The following is a 24,927-nucleotide window of genomic DNA, read 5'->3' on the forward strand; positions in this document are numbered from 1 at the left end:
AAGAAGCTCTGTGATCAAGCTACACAGTGAATTGATACACTATTCCAGTCTGTAACCAATACTCCTTGCATGTACAATAGTTCTCTCAATCTACTACTGTTATCATCTCAATGTTCTGTTGTTTTCTTTCCTGTTGTATTAAGACAGAGGCTATAAGGCATCCCAGTCTGGCCTGGAATTCATGATTCTTCTTCCTCAGCTTCTTGAGTGCTAGAATTATAGGCAGCTACCATTATATTAAGCTATACAAATACTATTTTCTTTCTTTTTGCAGTGTTGGCTATCAAAACTAGGGGCTTTCATATTTTTAATGAGCTATATCTCCAGCCCTTTTCTTCAGTATTTTTATGTCCATTTTTATATACCCATGTACTCTACACATATGCACCTACTGCTAACATTTACTTTTATTTTCTCTTCTGTGAGATGCCAACTAACCCTTTATTGTTGTGTCTTTGAGTCCAATGTCATCCAAAGTAAAGACAGACCAATTGAAAGAGGGTTGGAGAGGTTTTTTTTTTTGGGGGGGGGGGCTACTGTTTAATTATAGCTAACACTTGAAGGCATACTATCTTACCAATGGGTGTCTTCAAACAACAAAACAATCCATCCTAATTGAAACTAGCAGAGGAACACAAAGCCTGCATAGCAAAGCATAAAAGGGCTGTCTGGGCCTCTTGCCTCAGGAAAAGAGCTGAAGATAGACACTTGTAGTATATGTGAACACCACTTAACATTGCAATTTACATCCATGGAACAAGATGGAAAAAGGAAGGATTTGCTGAAAGTCTTGGTATAAAAGTCAGAAGAATTAACCTAATGCATCCTTCCTTCCTCCCTCCTTCCCTTTCTTCCATTCCTTCTTTCAAGAAAGAAAGCAAGGCAATATTAATTAAATCATGTAGTATTTTTAACATTTTACTTGGTGCAAAGCTTTTCCAACTTTAAGTTTCCTAAAATTAAACCCTTCTGAATGTCCATGAACACAGGACAATAAAACATAAGATGATTCCTTAGAGAAAACATATAGTTACAGTTTAGTGAGCAAAAACTATGGGTGCCATTATATGAGTTGATTAGTTAAAAGAAAATGGCACAGAATTACAAAATTAGGCACCAAATACCTTAGAGATATAATCATGTTAAGTCCTATTATTTGTATATCTTTTAATATGAAGTCATAGGTAATATTAATACCTCACTAAATACCCTACTAAATACCCTGCTAAAACCTAACAAAACCAGAGAAAATGTTGGCATTTAAAGCTCATCATTCCTTAGAACTTAACATCACAAGTGCTTTAGGTTGAGATGTATATTTGGCGTTTGTGTTGCTTTGATTTTAATTCAAGCACTCCCATGGTTTCTCTCATATACTATGCTATGAAACAACTATGCTATCTTATCCAGCTTCTGTTATACCATTCCCATAAATATTTTTATACTTTATTACAGTGGATAGGTCTGTAGTCAGAGTTTTGAGGGGAAATATTATTTATTTAGGCAGGCTTTAAACTCTATATATTCCAGACGGCCTTGAACTCCTCCTGATTCTCCTACATGACTTCCTAAGTGCCTGGATTATAGAAATGTGTCATAATGCCTGATACAAATGAGCAGTGTTTTTGTGTGTATGTAAGTGTTTGTGACTAAATAGAAAAGATTTACAATTTCAAACTGATTATTGCTCTGGCTCTTAAAAGAAATGGCTCTGGAGAAAGTGTGATAAGGAAGCATTGTTTTAGTCATCAGTCCTTCAGCCTATTCTTTATGCAGTTGCTCATGAACTCTTCCAAGGTATCAGTGTAGAACCACTGGACACTTATTCAGTGCATGATACCAGATCAAACACAGAAGAAACTCTAAGGGATCCTCCTAAGGTAATGTATGCTTGTTCCCTTGATGCAGGTCAGGTTGAAAGAGAATTTGCACATAATAAAGAGCTTTGCTGGTTAAGCTGAGAAGAAATAAAATCTTCATTGAAAAAACTCTGCTAATTTGATACATAATATGTCAAAGGAGAAAAATACTGCATATTAAAAATTAATACTAGCCAACTTTCACATTATGCTTTAGGCAGGGATCAAATACTTCTAGGAATCAAGACTCTAGTAAGGCAGTTGTTTTGGTAAGATCCATATGCTAATAAATTGCCACAGACAAATCTATCATAAAGGAGAACACTAGTGATTTTATTAAATAAGGTATTCAAGACATTATCTGACTTGTTTACTGAACAGTAATATTTTTTACTCTTTATAATTATTATTCCTCTTCAAATAAAAAGTGGCATATGCCAAAAGGTATAAGTGAAGATACCAAAAGCCCTTGGCAAAGATTTAAGTCAAGGTATTATTGTGTTCCCTTTATGATTTGTTCATCTAAACTCATCTCTAAAATCTTTGCATACTATCTGATCTCATTCCTATTTATAGCCTATATAAACAGAGGGAAACTGCAGCCCACAAAGAGAAGATAAGGACCATTTTTCACTCAGAGCTTCCATGGCAGCTAGTGATTTTTAGTATAGGGGAAATTTATCCCCATCCTTTCAAAGAAATACTCTACGTGTGCTCTTATGACATATGGTATTCTGGGGTCTTTTACAGTACTATGCCATTCTATGTTAGAGAAAAGAAGAAAGCTGATAGATTTCGATGTCTTTAAAAGAATTTCTCAACCCACGAAGCTTTAAAAGTATCACTCTGTTTGTTTTAGCAAGTAAGCATTCATATTAACAGTGCCTTCAACAAAGAAGAGAGAATGTACTTAGGGAATCTCTTACTTTCTGAAACATGGTGATATTTTAAAATTTACCTTGATTTGAGAGCACAGTGAAAAAGAGGTAACTCTTACATCAGAATCAATCCTGGAATAATTAAGATGCAGTGCAGTGGATGGATTAATCATTCACTCTTTCATAAAGTATAATTTGGATACTGGCACTCAAGTTATTCAAACATTGTTTGATCTAATTAGAATGATCATAGCATATTCATTTGGAATAAAGAAAAAAATGTTATATTAACCAACATATCAAATATGTCTGTGAAGAAACACTATGTAAGCAGAAGAAATATAGCCATGGGAGACCCGCATCCTGTTAGGTATCTTTTCAAAGGTCTGTTTCCCAGAGTGCAGTAACAAGGAGAAAGTCTTCTTACTTAAAAGTTTCTTTTAAATGCCAAAAATCTGCAGTGGAATTCCTTTAAATGTCAAATAGCCTATAAATGATCAACCAGTGTAGGGTAGATTTTTAGTTTCATCCATAACTGAAAATGATTATGGAATAGTAGGATGTTCCTTCTCTACTGGAGAATTAGGATTTTTATTAGCTTGAACTATATGAAGTTGGCATTTTTATAGGTCAAAAGTGGTCAAACTGCAGCAATTTCATATGGTTTGAAATAAGATTTAGAAGCACAGTTAAGCAATTTAAACTACTATTAGCCCTCTAAGAAAATATCCAAACAGAGAGGTGGGCAAATACCCATAAGATACAGCACAACATATAAAGTTGATCACTAAAACAGATCACTAGAAAACTAGACTTCTAATAGTTCTTACAATCCACAACATAAAACTCCATATTCTCAGTCTGTACAAGTTAATAATGCAACCTCAATGACAAGATCACACAGAAATCCAAGGCTTGGAATATCAGCAGCTTTCTCTTTGGACTATTATTTTGATGATGAAGATGCTGCCCATTTTTGTTGAGGTTAATACTTCTTTGTTTTTTTTTCCCTAAAATTTAGGAACAATTTTGCAAGATCTCCCAGATTCAGCCCCTTTTCCTCAAGCTGGCATAGGGATACAAGACAGCTTATCTTGTCATTTTAATGAAACATCTTTGAGGTATGATTTCACTGGGGAGAGATTTAGAAATCAAAGCTTAAGCAGGGTTTGTGGAAATAAGTTAATGCAGTGCTGAGAAAAACACAATCTCCAGAACTCATTTTTTTCCCTCAGCAAGCATTAATGAATGTCAAACCTTTATAGATTAGTTAATATATTTAGAGATAGAGAATACTTGTTTATTTTTCTGAAACTTAATTCAGCTAGTACTTCAGTGAGAATTGAATAAATAAATCCAATTATTATACTGGTTTTCAGAGGAAAATTCAGCAACATTCGCAAAAAGAAGTCAAATTTATTTTTTCTACCATAAGCACATAAAATAATGACAACTACTTTAATATTATCAAGCATATCAATATGTCTGCCACGTTTCCACTTTCTTATTAATTGTAATTTTATTTTTGTGCATTTGAATATATCAGATAGGAGAACAAACCAACCAACTCAGTTCAACCAAATACCTAATTACATTTTTCATGCTCTTTGTCATTTTGGCGAGTCTCTTGTAAAAGAACGTCAGCATGACTTTTATTAATGTCAGAGAATGCATTTTCTCCTTTTGATAGAAGAAGAAAAGACCTTTCACATTCAGAATTCAATTTTTTCTCCTAACATTTCCAATGACACAAACATATGGTAAATAAAATTATTCTAATAAATATTAGAACCAGTGGACCAGTGAGAGAGACTCTGTGCATGCTGTGAATATATCGAAAACAAAAGTGCATCTGAAATATAAAAATCATTGAACTTTTAAGAAATACTGAATAATTCAATAGTTTTTTATAAAAGGGAAAAATTGTAGACAATAATAATGATTAGTCAAGCTCTGTCTATGTATCAGAGAGGGTTGGCAAACATGATGAAAAACTTTTCAAGTTTGACACAGTGAAATATACTAGTTACAAAAGTCTGCTTTAGCAGATGGGAGTAAATGCAGAGACCCACAGCCAAATATTAGGCTGGGAGAAAACCTAAAGTGGAGATATCCATTGAGTCCTTCCTCTTTGAGCTCTGGAAACACCATGTAAGAGGAGGAGGAAAAAACGTAGGAACCAGAGCAGTTAGGCCTCTAGGAGAAGATGGCCCAAAGAATCAACTAAGCAGGGCACATAGGGGCTCACAGAGACTGAGGCAGGAATCATGGCGCCTGCATGGGTCTACATGGGTCTGTGCTAGGTCCTCTGCAGATATGCTATGTTTGTTAGCTTAGTGTTTTAGTGGAATTCCTAACAGTGGCTCTTTCACCTGTTCTTGGGAACCTTTTCCTCCAGCAGGGATATCCCTGGGAGGGCTACTCTTTTCTGAAGGGAAAGGAGGAAGAGTGAATCTGAGGAAGATGGCATGTTTGAGAAAACTGGATAAGTGATGGGAATGGAAACTGCAGATGGGATGTATTATATGAGAGAATAATAAAAAAAAAGTTTGCTTTCTATTTTAGCACCATGAGTATAGTTACTGTTGGGTTTAAAAATAAAACATGTTGGCTGAAGGAAAGGAGTAAGATGCATGGAATGATTACAGTAAAAAGAAGAGAATAATAACTACATTAAAAATAGAACTTGTAAGAAAATAAAGTATAATAAGTATGGTTTCTGTTTCTCCAAATATTCCTTATTGTATAAGTGTTACTTGTGCTTTTACCTCATGGGACATTTAGAATCATTCCCTCTGTCTTATAGAGTTATGTGACTAGATAACATGGAGCATTTCCTAATGTTTTACAAAAACCAAACCTCAGAAAATAAATCCAAAGAATTGATATTGTTCACTGTGGGCTCCATATCAAGCACAGATCGAGATACATAAAATATTAGAAGCCAATGTCATTGGCACTATGGTTTGGATATGGTTTGATTGTGTCCTCAAGAATTCATGTGTTGAAGTTGTACTGAGATATAAACGTAAACCAACTGCGGTGTTTAGAAGAGGCCATTATAAGGAAGTGTTAAAGCTTAAATCAGGTCACGAGAATAGAATCGCACCATTGATTCTTCATGGGTTTGTAAGAAAATCATAAAGATGAGTACAGACAAATATACATTCATTCCTTCTTTAGCTATGTGATCTCTTGCTCCACCTCAGTACTCTCTCAGTGACTAGGCAATCACCAAGGCAAAGACCACTTTGAGTCTTCAGAAACAAAAGCCTAAATAAACTTCCTTTCATTAAATCTTACCCAGTCTGGGTTATTGTTTTATTAGAAACAGAAAACAGATGAAGAAATTATTTATAGATAGAAAATATGCTGTAAACTCTCTGTTAGCCACTAGGGATTAAAAAAGAAAGGGGACTTTCATTGGTGAAATACATGAGAAATTTGAAGCCATTTGTTATGAGTACATAGTCATCAGAGTAAAATGTTCAAACTACTTTAAGAGCGATGAAAACTATTTCTTAATATATCCAAAGAGGGCTGAAAAAGACTCTTTTTGGACAGAAGTTCTCATGGGAAAAGCTTTCTCTTTTTTATTTGCTACAGAGATCATGCTAGAATTGATAGAAAAAGATTTTTAAAATAATAAAAGGGTCACTTACAGGAAGAGCCTTTTTAAGAAGTGGGGTTTTGAGAAATGATTCTCCCTTTTACTCAAGTCAGAGTATTCATTTTTTTTTATGTGCAAAGTGTGCAGATCTTACTTCTTTGGGTTATTCTATTACTTATGCTTTGTGCAACTACAAACTGCTTATCAGTGACAATGGCCATTTGTGTAATCACACAGAGGCCCATGCTCCTGACAGCCCTGAACATAGTACTTGGCTGAGGCCATTTTGAGATACTTGAAACTTTTTTTAAAAACAAATTATGGAGGCAATTATGGCAAAATAATTTGTAGCATAAGAATTTGTCATGATTGTCCATTTTCTACAAATTTCCTTTTACATTTGAAAAGGATTATAAAGCCTTCCAGATGATGTATTACTTATGATTCCTGATAATTTAATGATATTTTTCTTTTCTTTTACATTTATAAAATCATATCAAGGAAGAATGTCTTCCTAGTTAAGTCACTTCTCTGAGAGGCTATATAACTTTCTTTCTTAATGCAATCAAGTGTGATTCAGTAAGAAAATGGTCTCAATGACCCTATTCCTTGTCATTGAAAAGAAACACTTGCTTGTTAAAAATATATGAAAGTGTCCAATTAAGAATGAATAAAAAACATGAAAGTACACATCCATAGATTATCATAGAAAAAGCATGGTGATAACCAGTATAAGGTAAACTTCTTCAGTAGATGTACTTCTGATCAGTCGTATAATTCATTATCTACCTCTTATTCATTATGAAGAAATTCTATTTTAATATACAAAGGAAAATGTTACTTAAGAAATTCTTCTGCAATTCATTTTTTCAAACTAAACCAACCCATATACATACATATACAATGTAAATCAGTTGTCTGACTTCCTTTTGCATTTTGTGGCTTTAAAATCATGATTATATGATCAGTAAGAGACATACTGAATAACACAAAGACGTCTGCGTTCCCTGAAACATGCTCAGTATAAAGAGTATCTTTTGATTTTGTCACAGAAAGCTTCTTGATTCTGATTGATCCTGTCACAATCAGTAGATTTAAAAAGACAGAATCACAAAGCATAGAGAATAAGGGTCTCTTGCAAATACATAATGAAATCATGACTTGATACAAAAACATAATTAAAAACAATTTCAAGCATTAGCAATCTAGGATAGAAAAGAGATAAACTCTCCTGTCTCCTCTATTTTTCAACATTAACAAGCAAGTGCTCCATGGCCTTGACTGTGATGCTACTTCAGCACAGTTGTCAACCTATAAAATGGATCATATGTCACTGGGTCACTGGATTCTTGCCTTCTGAAATTTGAGTTGCATCAGAATCACCAGAAGAGCTTGCTAAATGATGCCTTGCTGTCTTCATTTCTGGTTTCTTATTCAGTAGTTCAGCAATAATCCAGAAACTTTACATTTCTTTTTTTTTTTTTTTTTTGGTTTTTTGAGACAGGGTTTCTCTGTGTAGCCCTGGCTGTCCTGGAACTCACACTGTAGACCAGGCTGGCCTTGAACACAGAAATCCGCCTGCCTCTGCCTCCCAAGTGCTGAGATTAAAGGTGTGCGCCACCACCGCCTGGCCGAAACTTTACATTTCTAACAAATTTTCAAGTTATGTTTAAACTTCTGATTTAGAGACATACTTTGTGAACTAGTTTTTTAGCATAATTCTAAGATTTCACAGTGCTAATACCTATAGCAACAGAATGCATTATGAAATGGGCAAATTGAAAGAATGATTGTTACTATAATGTTACTAAGAATGAGACATTTTTCCAAAATCCTAAGAATCGTATGCATGTGTGTGTGTGTGTGTCTGTCTGTCTCTCTGTCTGTCTCTGTCTGTCTCTGTCTCTGTCTCTCTCTCTCTCTCTCTGTGTGTGTGTGTGTGTGTGTATGTATGTGTGTGTGTGAGCATGCATGTGCGTGAAACCCAGAGGTCAATGTTTGTTGTTTTGCTCTACTGTTCTCTACCTTGTTGTGGAGACAGGCGCCTTCACTAAGTGTGGACCTCACAGATTGACTAGACAATGGGATTCTCCTGACTCCACTCCAAGCATATTTCTAGGAACCCCCCAGGAAATTAGTAGTTATTAGTTTATTGCTGAATTCCACATTCGGACATGACCTAAATATACTAAAGAACTAGAAATATATTATGACATATGGGGTATAACATTTTTAGGAAAGTTTTGAATTAACTGAATGTTCTTTAGAAATTGAATGAAATAGAGAGAGAGAGAGAGAAAAAGCTTCCCCTACAGTGTCTAATATAATTGTGAAAACACAGAGCAGAGGGAAATGTAAGAGAACACAAAGAGATTATTTAATTCATCTCAAATAGAAACAGAATCGCTGAGGCAGTTCTCACCACCTTATTTATATATTGGATTGCTCACAAATCATGATGTCACCTACCAGGCAGCAATGCATCAGCAGGTGTGTGACAGTGTAACAATGCTGAAGACAGAGGGAGAGCCACACAGCAGAATGATGAAAAGGCATCATCAAGTCATAAAATCCGCACAGCTTTACAGATAAATATTACATAAAAGAATTACATGAAAATCAGCAACTCGCCTCAGAAACTCCCTACCACCGAGAAAGTAATGCTCATAACAAAGGCCTTAAATTTGGTAAGCTAAAGGCTGGCACTTCTTGAATATCAACGTTTTATTTTACAGATGGTCAACTTCTAAAGTCAGGAATCCTTTCCCTACCACATTTGTAAAATAACAACAAAAATAACAACAACAAAATCCAGAAAAACCAATTGGGATATGATATCATTTTTCAATTTAAATGATATGACCTACTACTGCCTGACAATAAATGATGCCACAAGCTAGGTCTGTATCTTCCAGTTTTACTTTGGTACCTATGCAACCAATTAGTCCTTAGTGTCTGTGCATTTATTTATTTGAAATAAGGTTTTTATGTAACCAGGACTGGCCTCGAAGTCACTACAAAACTTAGGATGACCATGACTTCTGATCATCTGCTCTCTATCTTTCAAGTCCTAGGATTACAGGTGCAAACTACAATGCCTGCTATTGCTGTTAGTTAAGGGTTTTTTTTTTTTTTAAGACGAGGTTTCACTATATAGACCAGGCTAGCCTCCAACTCAGAGATACTTTTGCCTCCTAAGTACTGGGTTTAAAGGTATGTGCCACCATATCAGGCTAGTTTCTACATTCTTCAATTGTGCTATTCATCATGTAAGTTCAGAGTACCCAGTATTTTTTCATAAGGCTATACTTCTTATATGTAAGTGTTTACTTCACTTTTCTCGGGTGTTCAAATAAGAGACAAGATAGCTAGGCTGGAAATTTCAAAGGCAACCCCTTCTACTCCTATTTCCAAAAGCTAGGAAAGACACATTCCTCTGGGGCTTTCATTTATTGTTATGTTTACTCAAGTGAAAATGTATATTTTCAACATGCTTTAGTCACGGGAGCTTAGAGGACTACTTAAATGTACAGGTTCCATGTACTATGGGCAGATGGACTGTGGTTCCATTTAAAAATTAATACAACTGTGGTTCATCATTAAAGGCATCTCTACAGTCCCAGTGTCAATTTCCCCTTGAAATAGAATCATATAGCCCTTAAAGCACAGCTATATTGACTAAGAACAAAGAAATAGAGATGCAAAGAACAGTATACCAAGACCTAATAACATAATGGATTCTGCTTACAATGGAAAGAGGTCTGCCTTGAAACCAGTTGCTTCAAATCAGCAAAGCATGTTTTTAAAACACTAGGGAAGACACAGGGGAAGTGGTTTCATATACCATACCTCAGTTCAGTAGAAAGAGGTCGGTTAAGTACTATGTCCTGAGACATACACCTTTCATTTTCAATTGTTTTCAAATAAAAAGAGAGAAATTCCCATTTCAAGTTGAATTGTTTAAATGCACCTACAGCTACTCCTGTCTAGCAAAGGCTAGGCAAGCTCTCCCTACTGATGCATTTCAAAAAAGGTTCAATTGGCAAACGAAAGCAAGTGCAAAGGGTTTTTGACAAAAGAGGACTAGAGGGAACACATTTTCCTTTCACAGAAATACTGTTCTAGAAAATCAGACAAGGTAGCAAGTCAACCAAGAATGTATAAGATACTGGTGAAAGGAACAAGGAATATGAACAATTTCAAACCTGCAGCTGCATAGGATTTTTACCTTAAACATTCAGGTAAGGATATGTTATAATAATAATGGGCTAGACAGTCAAACAAAGTCACATGTTTCATCTTACACCTCAAAGCACAGCCTAATCCAGCATTTTTTGAAAATGTAATTGTCTTAATCCAGGTAAGCACACAAATCTCAAATAAACTCCCTGGATCCTGTCTAATCATCAACATGGCTTATTTTAGACCTACAAGTATTCAGGGGTCAGGAAACAGGACAGACTAAGTAAAATTCAGCAGTTCTGAAATAACTACTCTGATAAAGAGAGGGTCATTTTTAAAGCAATGTACACTTAAAGTAGATTTCAGAACTGGTTCTAACAAATAAACATATTCTATCATCCATAATGAATTACACATTTAAAAGGATAATTCTTTTTAAATTCTTAAATGAATTATATTATCTTCTTCTAGGCTTTTTACTAAGTAGCATTGAAACCTACAACTGATTAAGATGACAGTCAGTTATTCTAAGTTTAGGTTTTAATGTTTTTCTCATATCATTATAACACAGGCATAACTACTTTGTAAAACTATAACATGTTTTTATTCACATAATATCTCACTAACTAGTTAAGATGTTTTTTACTTTATTGATGCTCCATATGTGAAAGGCATAACTGGTGACTGAGGATTGGCAATTTTTAAAGAAGAAAGAGAAAATGTTTAACATAAATATATACTATATAAGTGAAAAGACATTAAATTTACATGTTAAATAATCTATACAGTCTATGGGGATATACACATCAATATACATTTAGGCCCACATGCCCAGGTCATTACTTCTTATAGAAGAGATGTACAGAGAATGTCTGGTAGTTAATAATAACTCTTCCACTGGGATAATGGTTCTGATTTGTAAGACAACGACTATGATTGGGGTGCATGACTATGCTCAGTATGCTCTGGGAGCTCAGTACATACTTGTGGAATTAAATTAAAGAAAACACTCAAAAGTTTTCATCTGGAAAAATCCTTTTGAGTATTTAATAGATCAATACATTTTGTCCTTTCTGAAGATCAAGGCCTCAAGGGCACAGTTTGGGTGGAACAAATGTGTGTGTGTTTTTAAAGCATTATTAGAGACTTGAATGGGTTCAGTGCAGTTTGCTGGTTCTCTGAATATGTGAGGTGTAATTACTGACATGGATCTAAATGCATTCGACTGAGAAGAGAGCCAAATTAACCACAATGTGGGTATATAACAGCTGTTACTATTCATTTGATACTTTTCTACAATAAGAATGAAAATATTAAGATATGGAGCCAACATATATCTCTAATAAATGATTAGGCCACCTACAACATGTTTTGGCCATTTTTAATGTAGTAAATTTTATTCTTTTTCCCCACCTGCATCAATATTCTTATAGTTTTCTTCCTAGTAAAGACACATAAGGCATACATAGCAACACACATACACTGTAAAGAGAAGCCAAATTTGTAATTGCCAACTTAACGCATCTCCTACACAGGACTGATGAAATCTTGCTAAATGCTCAGCACATGGAAGACAGCTCTTACAGTTTGTATGAATCTGAGATTCTGCATTTAGAATGTAAGAAAGCTTAATGAGACCTAAGTAAATTACCTATCTTGTTTCACATATTTATTTTTGTCTTCCCATTTAAAAGAATATTTTTAGTAGATGTAGAAACTTGTTTTCTACTGGAGCCGATAGAATGAGAGCTTAGTGCTTCTTAGAAATTGAACTGATACCATGGATGCAATTACTGTGAGATGAGGTCAGAAAAGAATGATCACCAATGATAAGGGGCTAAAATGTACTATCGGAAGAAAGTCTTAGAACCTTATAATCAAGAGTATGCTCTGGAAGTAGTTTAGATTAAGTATATTCTCATATACTTATGTGATCACTAATATTCTTAACAATGCCTCACTAGAGACTATACTGAGATCCCAGTTACCTATCATTAAGTGCATATCATGCGTTATTTGTCCCAAATTACATTTGACTAGAATATAGTGTACATTTTTACTTGTGTAAAGCATCAAGGCAAAAATCCTATCAGAGGAAAGGAGATCTGGGGACTGAGATGAGGATTGTGTACTGATAAGTTTGTCTAGACAGACAATGCATGATAAAGACTTGAGTGTACATGGCCTTTGTGTAAGTCATAACCAGATAAATCAAAACATCTAGAATTCTAGGCCAGTCATTTAAGTGTTGTCAATAGCCACCTTCATATAGTCACTGAAACTAATTTTATTATTCATTTATTATTAAATCTTTATTCAATGTCAACTGTATTCTAGGCGAGTGCTCAGATATTTGCATAGGTTCTCTCATTTACTTCATATGAAAATCCCATGAAATAGATGTCATTACTTTCACTGTCTTTTAGATGAGGAAGCTGAGGATCAGTAAGGTTAGGTGAACTCTCAAGGATACACTGCATATGGAACATTCAGATTTGTTTGGCCTCAATGATAGGGAAGTAAACTCATTTCAATTGCAGGTTAAGTCAATGATGAGACATCTGCCTGAAATCACATTCCATAGAGAGGTTAATCAGCAGTTATTAGTGATTGCTACAGTGGGAATAATTTTTTGCATTTCAACAAGTTAACAGTGTTTTAATTTAAACTTAAAAAAAAACCTGTTTAGCAAATGAATGATAGCAACATGGCATGCATGATGTTGTCTTAAAATGGACCCTATATTTTTTCATTAAAAAACATACAGTCTAATGGCAAGGAAATGGCTTAGTAGGTAAGAGTGTTTCCTGTATAGGCATGAGGAACAGTGATCAAATCCCCTGCACCCACATCTGGCATCAATGGGAGAGGAAAGGCCCTTGGTCCTGTGAAGGCTCGATGCCCCAGTGTAGGGTAATGATAGGGAAGTGAGGCAGGAGTGGGTGGGTGGCTGTGAGAGCACCCTCATAGAAGCAGGTGGAGGAGGGATGGGATGGGGGATTGTGGAGGGGAAACAAGGAAAGAATACAGTATTTGAAATATTAATAAATAAAATATCCAATTAAAAAAAAAGAAAATGATAAAGCCAGGAATGGCTGGCATGTAACTGTAACCTCTATGCTGTTTAATGGGGACGCAGTACAATTGCAGGGGACCTGATGGCTGCAAATGTAGCTCCAGGTTTAGGATTCCTTGTCTTAAGGGAAGAAGATGGAGGGTGGTAGCAGTACAGTCAATATTCTCCACTGGACTCCACCTGCTCATGGATGTACTAATGGTACACATACCTTACTGTGCTAAAAACTCCAAAGACCTGTGCAAAATTTACTGTATTGAATAATTTTGAGAAAACAACCCCAGGTATCCATTGGAAAATTCAAATCCTAGAGAACAAGGACAAACACTCTGACTTTGAACAAATGTAGATTTCCTTACATGTCTGGTAATATAGGGAACAAAGTAGTTTAAATAAGTAGGGCATCGTCCAGATTTTCATCATAGAGAAGAAGGCTTTACCAAGTGTATGAACTCACACTGCATTAACATCTATGAAACATTCATTAGTATATATAAAATATGCAAAAATGGTGGTATGTACTACTTCAGTAATTCATATTAGAGATGCTTAAATACTACTTGAATCAGTTCCATCATTTATGGTAGTTTGCATTTATAATTTGTGTTATTATCATTTAAGATGTGGACTATGACAGCAGGAAACAGTATTAACCTATCCTCATTTAAGAAAGATGTATGATAAAATGTTTTATTCACTTGGATGATATTTTTCTTTTCTGAGTTAGGTAACTCTTTCTAGTTCAGGCTACTTTAAACTTGAGATCTTCCTTGCCTCTGCCTCACAAGTGCTATGATTACAGGTGTGTAACACCTTGCCCAAGTCAAGATATAATTAACTTGAATCTTATAAATGGATTACTATCAACTGTTTTTTCTAGAAATTACTACTTTGTTAAGTATAGTTGAAGTTTATTATGAAAAATGTTTCATATAAATCTAGGAGCAGGTGTTTAGAGGGGGGGATGGAGTCGGACAAGAAAGAGAAGTCCTGTAGAGATAATACCTTATGTCTGTATGAGTATGGCATCTGTCAATTATAAATCTCTTTCTTGCCTATGGCTTAGGCAGGAAATAGAAGGTGGGACATCTAGGAGACAGAGTAATTCCTGGGATAGAGCCAGAGAGGAAGATACACCTGGGAAGAGAAGAGGGGATGGACACATGGTACCTGAGCACAGGTAACCAGCCACATGGCAAAATGTAGATTAAAATAGATAGGTTATCTTAGACTCTAGTAAGAGAAGAGTCTAGCAATTTGGCCAAGGTATTTGTAAATATATTTTGAGTGAGTCTTATTTCTGAGATCATGGGGCTGGAAGGAAGAACGGACCCCAACATCTGTTGGGAGCCCACTCTTAGCCAGAAGTGGCTATCATCTTTACAGCCATCTCGAGCCATATACCCTGACAAGAGACTTGTTTTCAACAGCCTGGAATAGGTGAGCACACTCTGGTAAACATCTTGTTACACTGTTTAGTGCCCCAGCTGCAAGGTGCTCCTGGTATCCATGGCTACAAGACACGTGATGGAGTGGCTTCAGTTGAGCTTGTCCAGGAGGGCAAGTCACGTGGTAAAGGGTATAAATACCCAGGATTTCCTTTCTATGTGTGTGAGGAGAATATATAGGAGACTATGGGAGAATAGAAGGTGTGAGGAGACTGAAGGAGTGAGGAGAATATAGAAGAAGAGAGGAGAATAAAGAAGAGACTTGAAGAGACTCGACCAGACTCTGTCTTATATCTATCTTTTGCGTCTCTCGCCCCTTTTTCACCCTTCCTTCGTCCCCACTCTCTCTCTTGCTAGACCCTGACCTATAGACCAGAACAGCAGAACTGGCTGGCCTTTACAAAGTAACAGAATTGGCCGTTACAAAAGAACCGGCTGTTACAAACATCTACAAAGGACAGTAGTCCATTATCTAGGTTAGGATAGACTTCCTAGAGAGTATGTCTGTGTATAGCATTAACATGTTAAGGTATATGCTTCAAAACTTGCTATTCTATTCTATAAAGACTGATTTAGCCTCATTCTTTATCATTTTACTAGAAGAAACAGATAATTCTAATTTCCATATGATATTATATAAGGAATAACAAAACCATTCCTGATTAAATAATTTTTGATCAGAATCACAGCTGTAGTTTGCAATTTAAGAACATCATTTTTTTATGTATTCTTCTTCTATTGCTTTATGCAAGTCATTGCAGGTAATTTGCTGACTTCCATAAACATGAAAAGAAAGAGATTTATTTACAAATATTTAGTAAGCTTTCTTTCTCTCTCCAGATAACTAATTAATGGTTTTAATGGTTCCTAAGTTAATTATCATCTATATCAGCATAAGCACAGGTTGGAGAATGTAGATTATTCCCACCACTTTATGTAGTTCGTATACTGTGCACACACATTTTTGAGCGCATTTATTGATTTAGCATAATTTTTGCTGCATGTAAATTAGCTTTCTCCATTTTACATTCAGATAAATACTATATTACTGTGCATGCTCTAATTATGATTATTTGGGAAATGGTGCAATAAATGTTACTTGGATGAATGAAATAACCTAATATGCTAAAAGACATCAATATATAATTATGTATTGGTAAAACTATGCAGCTCTGAAAAAAATAAGCCTCTTGCTCTTTGGTATATCTGTCACTGGCAACTCACACGGTCTCTCTTCATTCCTTCATGAATTTTTTCCTCCTGCTAGTACAGTCTTAAACTGCCACTGGTTTAAAAGCCTTTGAAGAAAGAATCAGCTGCCAGCTAACTCCTTTTTCTTCACCTTTCACTGTTCTTTCCCAGCTATGTCCTTCTCGTAGTCACCTCTTCTTTCTTGTGCTTTAGGTTTACTACCTCAGCAATCCCTAAAAGAATTCCTTCAATAACCTGGGCTCTCCTCCCTCATCATGTCATACCTCTTGTGACTCACTTCCAAGGATTTTTGTAGATTGGCTCTATCTTCTCTTGCCCCTAGTTCTCCAAACCTAACTTTTTTCCTAACTATGGTAACAGCAGAAAATATCCACTTAGCATGATAGCACTAGAGATTGAGAATATGTCAAAAGACATAATTATATATTAGGTGTGTATGCTCAAGTACAAATAGTTCCCACCTCATAGTTAGTACTCACAATAGAAAAAAATTACCGATATTTTTTTGTATTATATGAATAATTATTTATATTATAAAATGAAGAAAGTCAGTCACAGAAAGCCTCAATACACTGATAGAGATTATAGCCTAGAAATGATGGAGGCAGGACTTGACTTTAGGACTTTGTCCTCTTCATCACTTTGTTGTATTTTCCCATGGTTATTAAACATAGCTTACTGGAGGCCTGTTACAGATGTGCTGATGTGGAGCTCTGCTGATGTTATTTAGCAAAATCTGACCCATTTTTCAAGGAGTAGCTCAACTAATATGCACAGAAACTACTCTTAGCTTTCTCCAGGAAAAGTTGACATTTTGCCAAACTAAATTGATTTTTCCCTTTGGATAGGCCTACAAAGCAAATAATCTCTATCATGTATTGGCACACAATTTACTAGTTGCTGCTTCAGCTTTATTAAATGTCTTTGACAAAACTAAAAATGTCTTAAAGGTGAGAATGATTTCTTGAGCATTTTCTGTATTCTTCAATGAGAATTAAATGACTCATCAGTATCAAGAGAGTTACTATACTTAATTATCTCCTTTAATCTACACAAGATAAATGCCATTGCCCTATATTACAGCTGAAGGACCTGAAGCATGAATGGATACAGGAAAAGGACGAGTGCATAAACCTAGGTGGTGGAGCTAAAATGAACTCCTTCTTTAACACAGCAATTGCTTTTTAATCACACCCAAAAATTGTGGCCTCTTTAGCATAAAATACCTATTTTCTCATTTACAATAAAATATCGTTTCCTGTTATCACTTTTGCCTTCTGACCCATAGGTTTCTAAAAACTGAGACTTGATACATGACATTTTAATGGCTTTATCTTGAATATTAGCATTTATTTGTTTGGCTTTTGTTATATCTTTATTTCTGAACTCAGTTGATTATGTCTAGATTTCAGATATAATCTTTTGTATCATAAATATTCTGTTAATTTTGAACAATTAAATCAGACTATATTTCTCTATCATAAGTGTATATAACTTTGCCGGGCAGAAAATTAAGTTTCATTATTGTTATCTAGTAGTTTTATGAGTTCATGGAAGGTTTTTCTATAATAGTTCGTCATTTTCTTAAGTTGATACAAACTAGAAACTGTTAAAAGTACATGTAGTTTTAGTTAAATTTGAAAAGATTTTTAGTTATTATTAATTATTATTATGAATTTTGTGGTGCAGGAAATAGAACACGGGCCTTGCATGTGTGAGACAAGGATTTGGCTCTATCCCCTATTCGTCAGTTATTATTTCAACTATGCACATTTACAGGGCACAGTATGATAATTATATACATATATGCAATTCCTAATGATCAAATCAGAGTAATTGGCATAAGCAGTTTTACCATTTTTGATTAATGGATAAATTTATACATATTTATGTGGTACACAGAGCTCTATCTTGACATATGACTATATTCTTCTTTTTCTGCATCTTTTCATTCTTAAAACTTAAAATGCGAAACCTTTCAAAGATGTCTTTCTATAACTTATTCTGAAGTATGAACACAGTCCTCATGTAAAATACTATTGAAATATATAATAACAATAACAACAATAATGTATTTTTTATACATAGCCACAAGTTAAGTTGCTAATATTGAAGCCTACCATTTTCTTGATCTGCATGTATTAACAGCCCTTAAGAGAGAAATATTATTCATTTTCTTTTCAAAATTACATGTATGTCTCAGTGTGGGTTGGTACAGTCCCCAGGGAGATTAGAAGAGGGCATCTCATTGCTTGGAACTGGAATTCTAAGTGGTTGTGAGCTGCCTGGCCGTGGGTTCTATGAATTGAACGTAGATCTGTTGAAAGAGCAATATTCATTATTCTTTGCTGAGCCATCCATCTAGCACTGAAAAGTATCATATGAAAATGTGTCTCTAATGCTCACATCCCTCAATCTCATCAAATGCAGAAAAAACTTATTTAGATTTCTACAGTGTTTTCAATGGTAACTAAAAGAGACAATTAGCTATGGCTTGGGCACATTTTCAGGGAAATAGTGAATAACTGGTAAATTCTTAGGTGAAAGAGGGATTTAGTTTCTTCCAAAGGCATGTAGCCTTGTTGATGTTCATCTTGAACTGCTAGCCTCCAGAAGTATGAGATAATACATCTGCTGTTTTAATCTACCAGTTTACACCATTTCTGGTAATCTTCACTACTTTATTCTTCAAACAAAACCCTGTACATGTAGTTAAGACTTCCTTCCTGGGTTTCATTCTTCCCAAAGATTTTCCTTAAAGATCCCCTTAAGATTTCTTTCCAAGGCATTGAAAACCAAACATGTTCAAGTGATACTACCTGTTGTAACTCTCACAATAAATGAACTTTCTTTCTCTGTGAATGAATATATTCCCTTCTGCAGAACACTCACTCTCAATTCCTACATGGAAGCAATCACCAGAGACTGCCAACTCAACTTTTTAACACTCTTCTTGTGATGCTTAATTTTATATGTCAATTTGACTGAGCAATATTGCCCAGAAATTTGGTCACATATTATCCTTGTTTCTGTGAGGCTATTTTTGGAAGATGCTAACTTTCAAATTGATAGACTTGAATAAATCAGATTGCATTTTTTTTTGAGAATTTATCTCACCCATCAGCTGAAGATCCTACTAATACAAAAAGACTAATTTTACTCAAGCAGGAGGAAAAGCAGACTCAGACGTGGCTGTCCCCTGGGTTCTAGCCTGTGGATCTTCCTTGTAAATTATGGACTTGCCAGTTTCAATAAGCACATGGGCTAATACCTTAAAATAAGTCTGTCTTGGAACATAGACAATGCTACAGAACAGCTGCTATCAATGTTGATTGATAGAGGCAAGGATAAGTGTAAAAATTCTGGAGTTACATGACTTCTATCTCAGTGCTAATAATATCTGTATGTGTATCCTATTTGCCAAATTCCTTAAATTGTATGACCTACAGCTTAGTTTCCAAAGAATGAGATAATTAGAGTACTCACTACATAGAGATAAAAAGGATTGATTTGATGCTTGTCTTAGAATGTAGTAAATCTTAGAATGGTGTTTGCTATCTGCTCAATATTATAAAAGTGCTTGAAATTTTTATTATTGCTAAATATGGCAGGAAGTATTCCATTATCAAGCATACTACTTTGTATCTTGATCAGATTTGTGTTTTAATTTAACCCTCTGGATCTCTTAGTACTGAAGAGAGGAGAAAAGGTACTTAAGAAAAACTGCCATGCCTTCCATTCTTAACCTCTCGGTGCAGACACCTGAGTAGTAATCACTTCTGCTTCTTTCTATCTGTCCCCTCATCATCCACCTTTGTTTTGAGATAAAGAATAATTCATTTTGTAACTCAATGTGGCCTTGCATTTGTGATCTCCCTGTTTCTACTTCCTTAGTGTTGTCAATATAGATATACACAAACATTCTGAGTATTTTGGACTCTCTTCTTCAACATCTAACGAAAAGAAAAATCTACCTCTAACTTCTTGTTAGCTGAAAGAACATTTAGTGGATACTACTGCAAATGCACCCAGACTGCCTACTTAGCTGAGTAAGATGCTCGGCAGTCCTTGTTTTCCCAACTTGTAATAGTGCTGTCAATATCTATCATGACTTGGAATGTTCAAGTCCCCAAGAAGGACTGTTGTTACAACACCGACAATAGATATAAGCCAACAAAGTGAAATTCAGGTCTGACCCTCCTACCCCAGACCAGCTTTTCACTTTTCATCTCACTCTCTTCTTCCTCCATGATGGCCTTTTCTAGAACATACTATCATAACAAATAAACACAAAACAACATGTCAACTATACAACAGCTCATACTAATTACCCATAATTTACAGTGTTTAGTGTAGAATGATCAGAAATAAAAATAGCAACATAAGCAAAATATAACCAGGAAAAAAGTAAGAATATCATGAGTTTTCTACTAGAAATAAAATCAGTTTACAATTAAACAATTTTTAAAAATTAAATCACTTTATACTTTTCCCATCATTATAAATTTCAATTGCTGTTTTAGGGCAGACTAAAGATAGACCCTATGGTAATGTCCATGCTAAGTAAATGGTCCTCCACTCATAAATATGCCCAGGGACCTTTGATATTTATCAATATTTTATACATATTAATTCTAAGATAGAGTCTAACTCAGCTGTACCAAATGGTCTAAGACATGGAAATCTTTGTGGCTCACAAGCCTCCATGGCCGCAACGTATGCAAAGCACTGGAAATGGTTTTGTACCTTTGTTTATATCAATGAGCTGCTTCTTCTTCTTCTGCCGTTCCAGCTTCTCTTGTTCAGCTTTCTCTTTTGCAAGCTTTGCCCTCCTGCTCTTCTCTTCTATTTCCTTTCTCTTGTGGTTTTCTTTCAGTGCTTCCTAATGACAAAAGTAAAATAAAAAAAATATGTTTTTTTCCTACACACTATATAATGGAGAAGGTGCACACTTTTAAAACGTCTATAATTTAGCCAAGACAGGAAAATTTCATAGCAGCCTCAGAGTATGGGCATATACTGTTTGTTGGTAGAGTCAAATAATTACACTGAAGACATCACTTCTGGAAAAAATATTTGAAATAATCTTTTCAGTTCTAATTATGTGTTGTGGCAGGAAAACGGGGTTATTTATGTTATAGGTATAACAATGAAAATACTTGCTTTATTGTTAAAATATGAGCTACTGTTGATATACAAGCAAACTAAGTGTTTCATCACTTATTGAACATTTTCCTGTTATCTGCAAAATGAGTTTAAAAAACTCTACCTCACAGAATATTTGTGAAGAGAAATGAGTTGTGCACTTGAAGTGCTTCCAGCAGAACCTAATACATTATAATCAAGATATTTTCGTCTATGATGTGGAGGTGGTTGTGTTGCTGGAGGAATGATTACATCTAATGATTCAGGACGTGAAACAATCACCTGCAAGGTTTCGAGCTTTTTATATGCTGAAATTGTTGAAAATGATGAAACAGATTTCCAGCTCTTTGATATTTATGGAATTCCAGTGAATCCTGTACACTGTAGCTGAGAAACTTGAAGCAAACTGATCAGATGAAATAACGTCAGCCTCTTTGGAGTTCAGAAAAGTCACTATTTTAAAGACACATCAACTACCAGTTCATTCCTTCATGCTCTGTTTCCCCTGATTATGATTGATGGATCTACTACATAGCGTTTGCATAAACTTTCCACAAAGCTATAAAAAATAAGAAGATAAAGAAAACCCCAAGAATAAGCATACATTTACAAGTTGTTTTGTGTGTGTGTGTTTGTGTTGAGAGTCTCTGTCTATACTGAAATATTTTTTTTTCTTCATGTTAAAGGGCACAATAGTGCAAAAGACTCCTGGAAAAAGCCTCTAAACAAATTTACTGGCTTGAAAGAATTGGTTTCCTCCTATAAAATATAACTGATTTTTACATCTGTGACATCTACTATCCTGGTCATGCAAAATACTCCTCACATTAGGCTATGGGCACACAACTATCTAGATACTTTAGACAGATTCAAGGATTTCTACTACTATAGTTTTGGCCAGAATGATGATGATGATGTTGTAGGGTTTGGCCTATGCACTGGAGAGTGTTTGATGGCATCTTTTGTCTCCAGCCACTACATGCAATTAGCATCTCTTACAATGTGGCAACTAAATAAGTCTCTTGAGCCTACCAAATGTCACTTGAAGGGCAAACATACCCAGATTGAGGTTTCAGAAAGAAAATTCTGAAAACAAGTGACCATGGAGTATTAAGCCTTAGATGGGCACACATAAAACCTCTTCCAATACTGAAGGAATATCTTTATGGAATTATCAGAATGGGAGAAAGAAAGAACATAAATGCTGGAAGATATGAAGAAGTGCTGTCTTATGGGTTTTCAGAGATGCGGCCCACTTGTGGGTTACTTAGATACCAGTGAACAGCTTTACTTTCATCCCCTCACAAGCAGCCCTGCTTAATCCCAATGTGTGATGAGGCAAAAAACAAAATAAAAGAAAATTTAGAAAAATGTTAGAAGGTAAGGAGGTAAGAAGCAGAAGAGAGGAAGCAGGTCGTCATTTGTGTATATTGTTGTTGTTATTTTTAATATTATTTTATTATTGGCCCAATATTTCCTGTGCTAAACAGTCACCAAGATCCAGGTGGACTCTGATATTGTCGATCTAATGTGCTATTGCAATTGGAGACTACTGTTGTGAGTGTGCTTCACAACAAACTAACATGGAGAAATAGCCTAGTAACTTTCATTTGTCATTTTTCTCGAGACTCCTTCATTCCTTCTTTCCTTCCTCTTTAGTGTTTTTCTTTGCGCACACACATGTGCAAGAAAGAGAGAGAGGAAGAGAAAGGGAGAGAGAGAGAGAGAGAGAGAGAGAGAGGAAGAGAGAGAGAGAGAGAGAGAGAGAGAGAGAGAGAGAGAGAGAGAGAGAGTCCTGTATAAAAGTAACACAGGCTGTCCATGAACTTCATATGTAATGGAGAATGACTTTGAACTTCTGATCCTTCTGTAGCTCCCTCCTGAGCGCTAAATGTTGGAACTGCAGGCATAGACAGCCTACTCTCCCACAGTTTAAGTTAGTTGTGCTTTGGACTGTACCCAGAGGTTATTTCAGGAAGCCATCTACCCACTCAACTGCATCCCTCATCCACTTCCAACATCCTAAAATCCTTGGGATGTCAAAAAGGATCGTGTATTTGGCATGCCAGTGGATCTACAAATAAAGAGTAGTAGCTCCTGTCATAGAAGTTCCTGCACTTGAACTAGTCCAAGAATCCCCCCATGTATCAATTCATCTGCATGTTTATCTGTTAAGTATTGTTACCAGTAAGTTGGTAAATAATGTTTTCCAGAATACCTTGAGCTGCTTTAGGAAATTAGTCTAGCCTTAGGATGAATGAGTATTCAGGGACACAAACTAAAGTCTGGGCTTGGCTTTTGAAATGGGGAGGGAAGCAGGCTTGGGGGCTAAACCCTCAGACTTTGGGATCTGATACTATCTCCAAGTGGGTAGTGTCAGAGTTCAGATTATAGAACACCCAGGTATTGTCCACAGTGACAGGATACATTGTACTCACTGAGAAATGGTCCTATCTTTTGAGGTTAGAAAAGTCTTTTGCAATGATTGCTACAGTATTTACTTACTCTCATAATAACAGTTATGCATTTAATAGAAATCTAACTTAGGTTGGTAAGGCTCTGTGCAGAATCTTACTCGTCCTTGGCTTGCCAGTCTGTTAATTTAATAACTCTGTCGGGGGTCCATTTTCAGATTCAAGCCATGTGCTTTGGCTACCAACATGTTGATCTTTTTAAAGACAAACTTTAATGTGATGATGGGCAGGATTAAAAGTATTCCCAGGACAAAAAGAGCTAGCATGACCCAGCTATATATTCCATTCTTGAAGCTTGACCAAAATAGAAATACTGATCTCAGGCCATGGTTGGATCAATTTCTGATAAACTTTTCATCTGTCTCTCTTTGACCAACCTGTTGACTTGAAAACTCTTGGTGAAACCAGTAGCGTATAGTGTTTTTGGGACATACAACACCTTGATGAATCCAATGACAAATTTACAACCATGTTTTTACCAATTTAACATAAATGAATATGAAGTATTTGAAAGTTCTCAAATATATTGACAAGATCTATTGCTAAAAAAAAATAGAAAACTACTATGTGCCAAGTGTTTTTAAACCATAGTATCTAATCTCTATAAAGATAAAAGAGGTCACGTAAGTATTATTCAATCTCATTTACAAAACATGAAACTTCAGTTCAGACAGATGAAGATAACATGTTCAAAGCCACACAGATGCTTAACTACAAGAACCACTTATAGTTGCTCGGCATCTTCAACTATGTTGATGTAGACTGTACTCAAGAGGAACTGTTAAGAAAATTATAGAATACTTGACTACATTTGAATTTCAGATAAACCATAAATAATTTTATAAATCTATGTATATTCTACACAATATTTAGGACACATTTATACCAAAGAAAAGATACAATACCCAGTATACACAGATACTAAGTTATTATTTATCTAAAAATCAAGTTTTACTGGATAGCTTGTATATTATGTGTATATGTATGTATATGTATGTATTTATCAATTTTTTTCCTTTTGACTTTTGACAAAAGGTTTTGAT

The 24,927-nt window shown here is 35.3% G+C and overlaps 1 protein-coding gene across 1 annotated transcript in view; it reads right to left on the reverse strand.

The window, feature by feature from the left end:
• Positions 1-24,927, reverse strand: part of Diaph2 (diaphanous related formin 2) — a 658,778-nt gene that overhangs the window by 138,457 nt on the left and 495,394 nt on the right. The window contains exon 25 of the mRNA XM_028781865.1: positions 21,012-21,147. Coding sequence (XP_028637698.1) covers positions 21,012-21,147 — 136 coding nt within the window. The remainder of the gene's footprint in view (positions 1-21,011; positions 21,148-24,927) is intronic.

Source organism: Grammomys surdaster, unplaced genomic scaffold, assembly GCF_004785775.1.
Source record: "Grammomys surdaster isolate TR1022 unplaced genomic scaffold, NIH_TR_1.0 61, whole genome shotgun sequence".
In the NCBI taxonomy this organism is placed as follows: Eukaryota; Metazoa; Chordata; class Mammalia; order Rodentia; family Muridae; genus Grammomys; species Grammomys surdaster.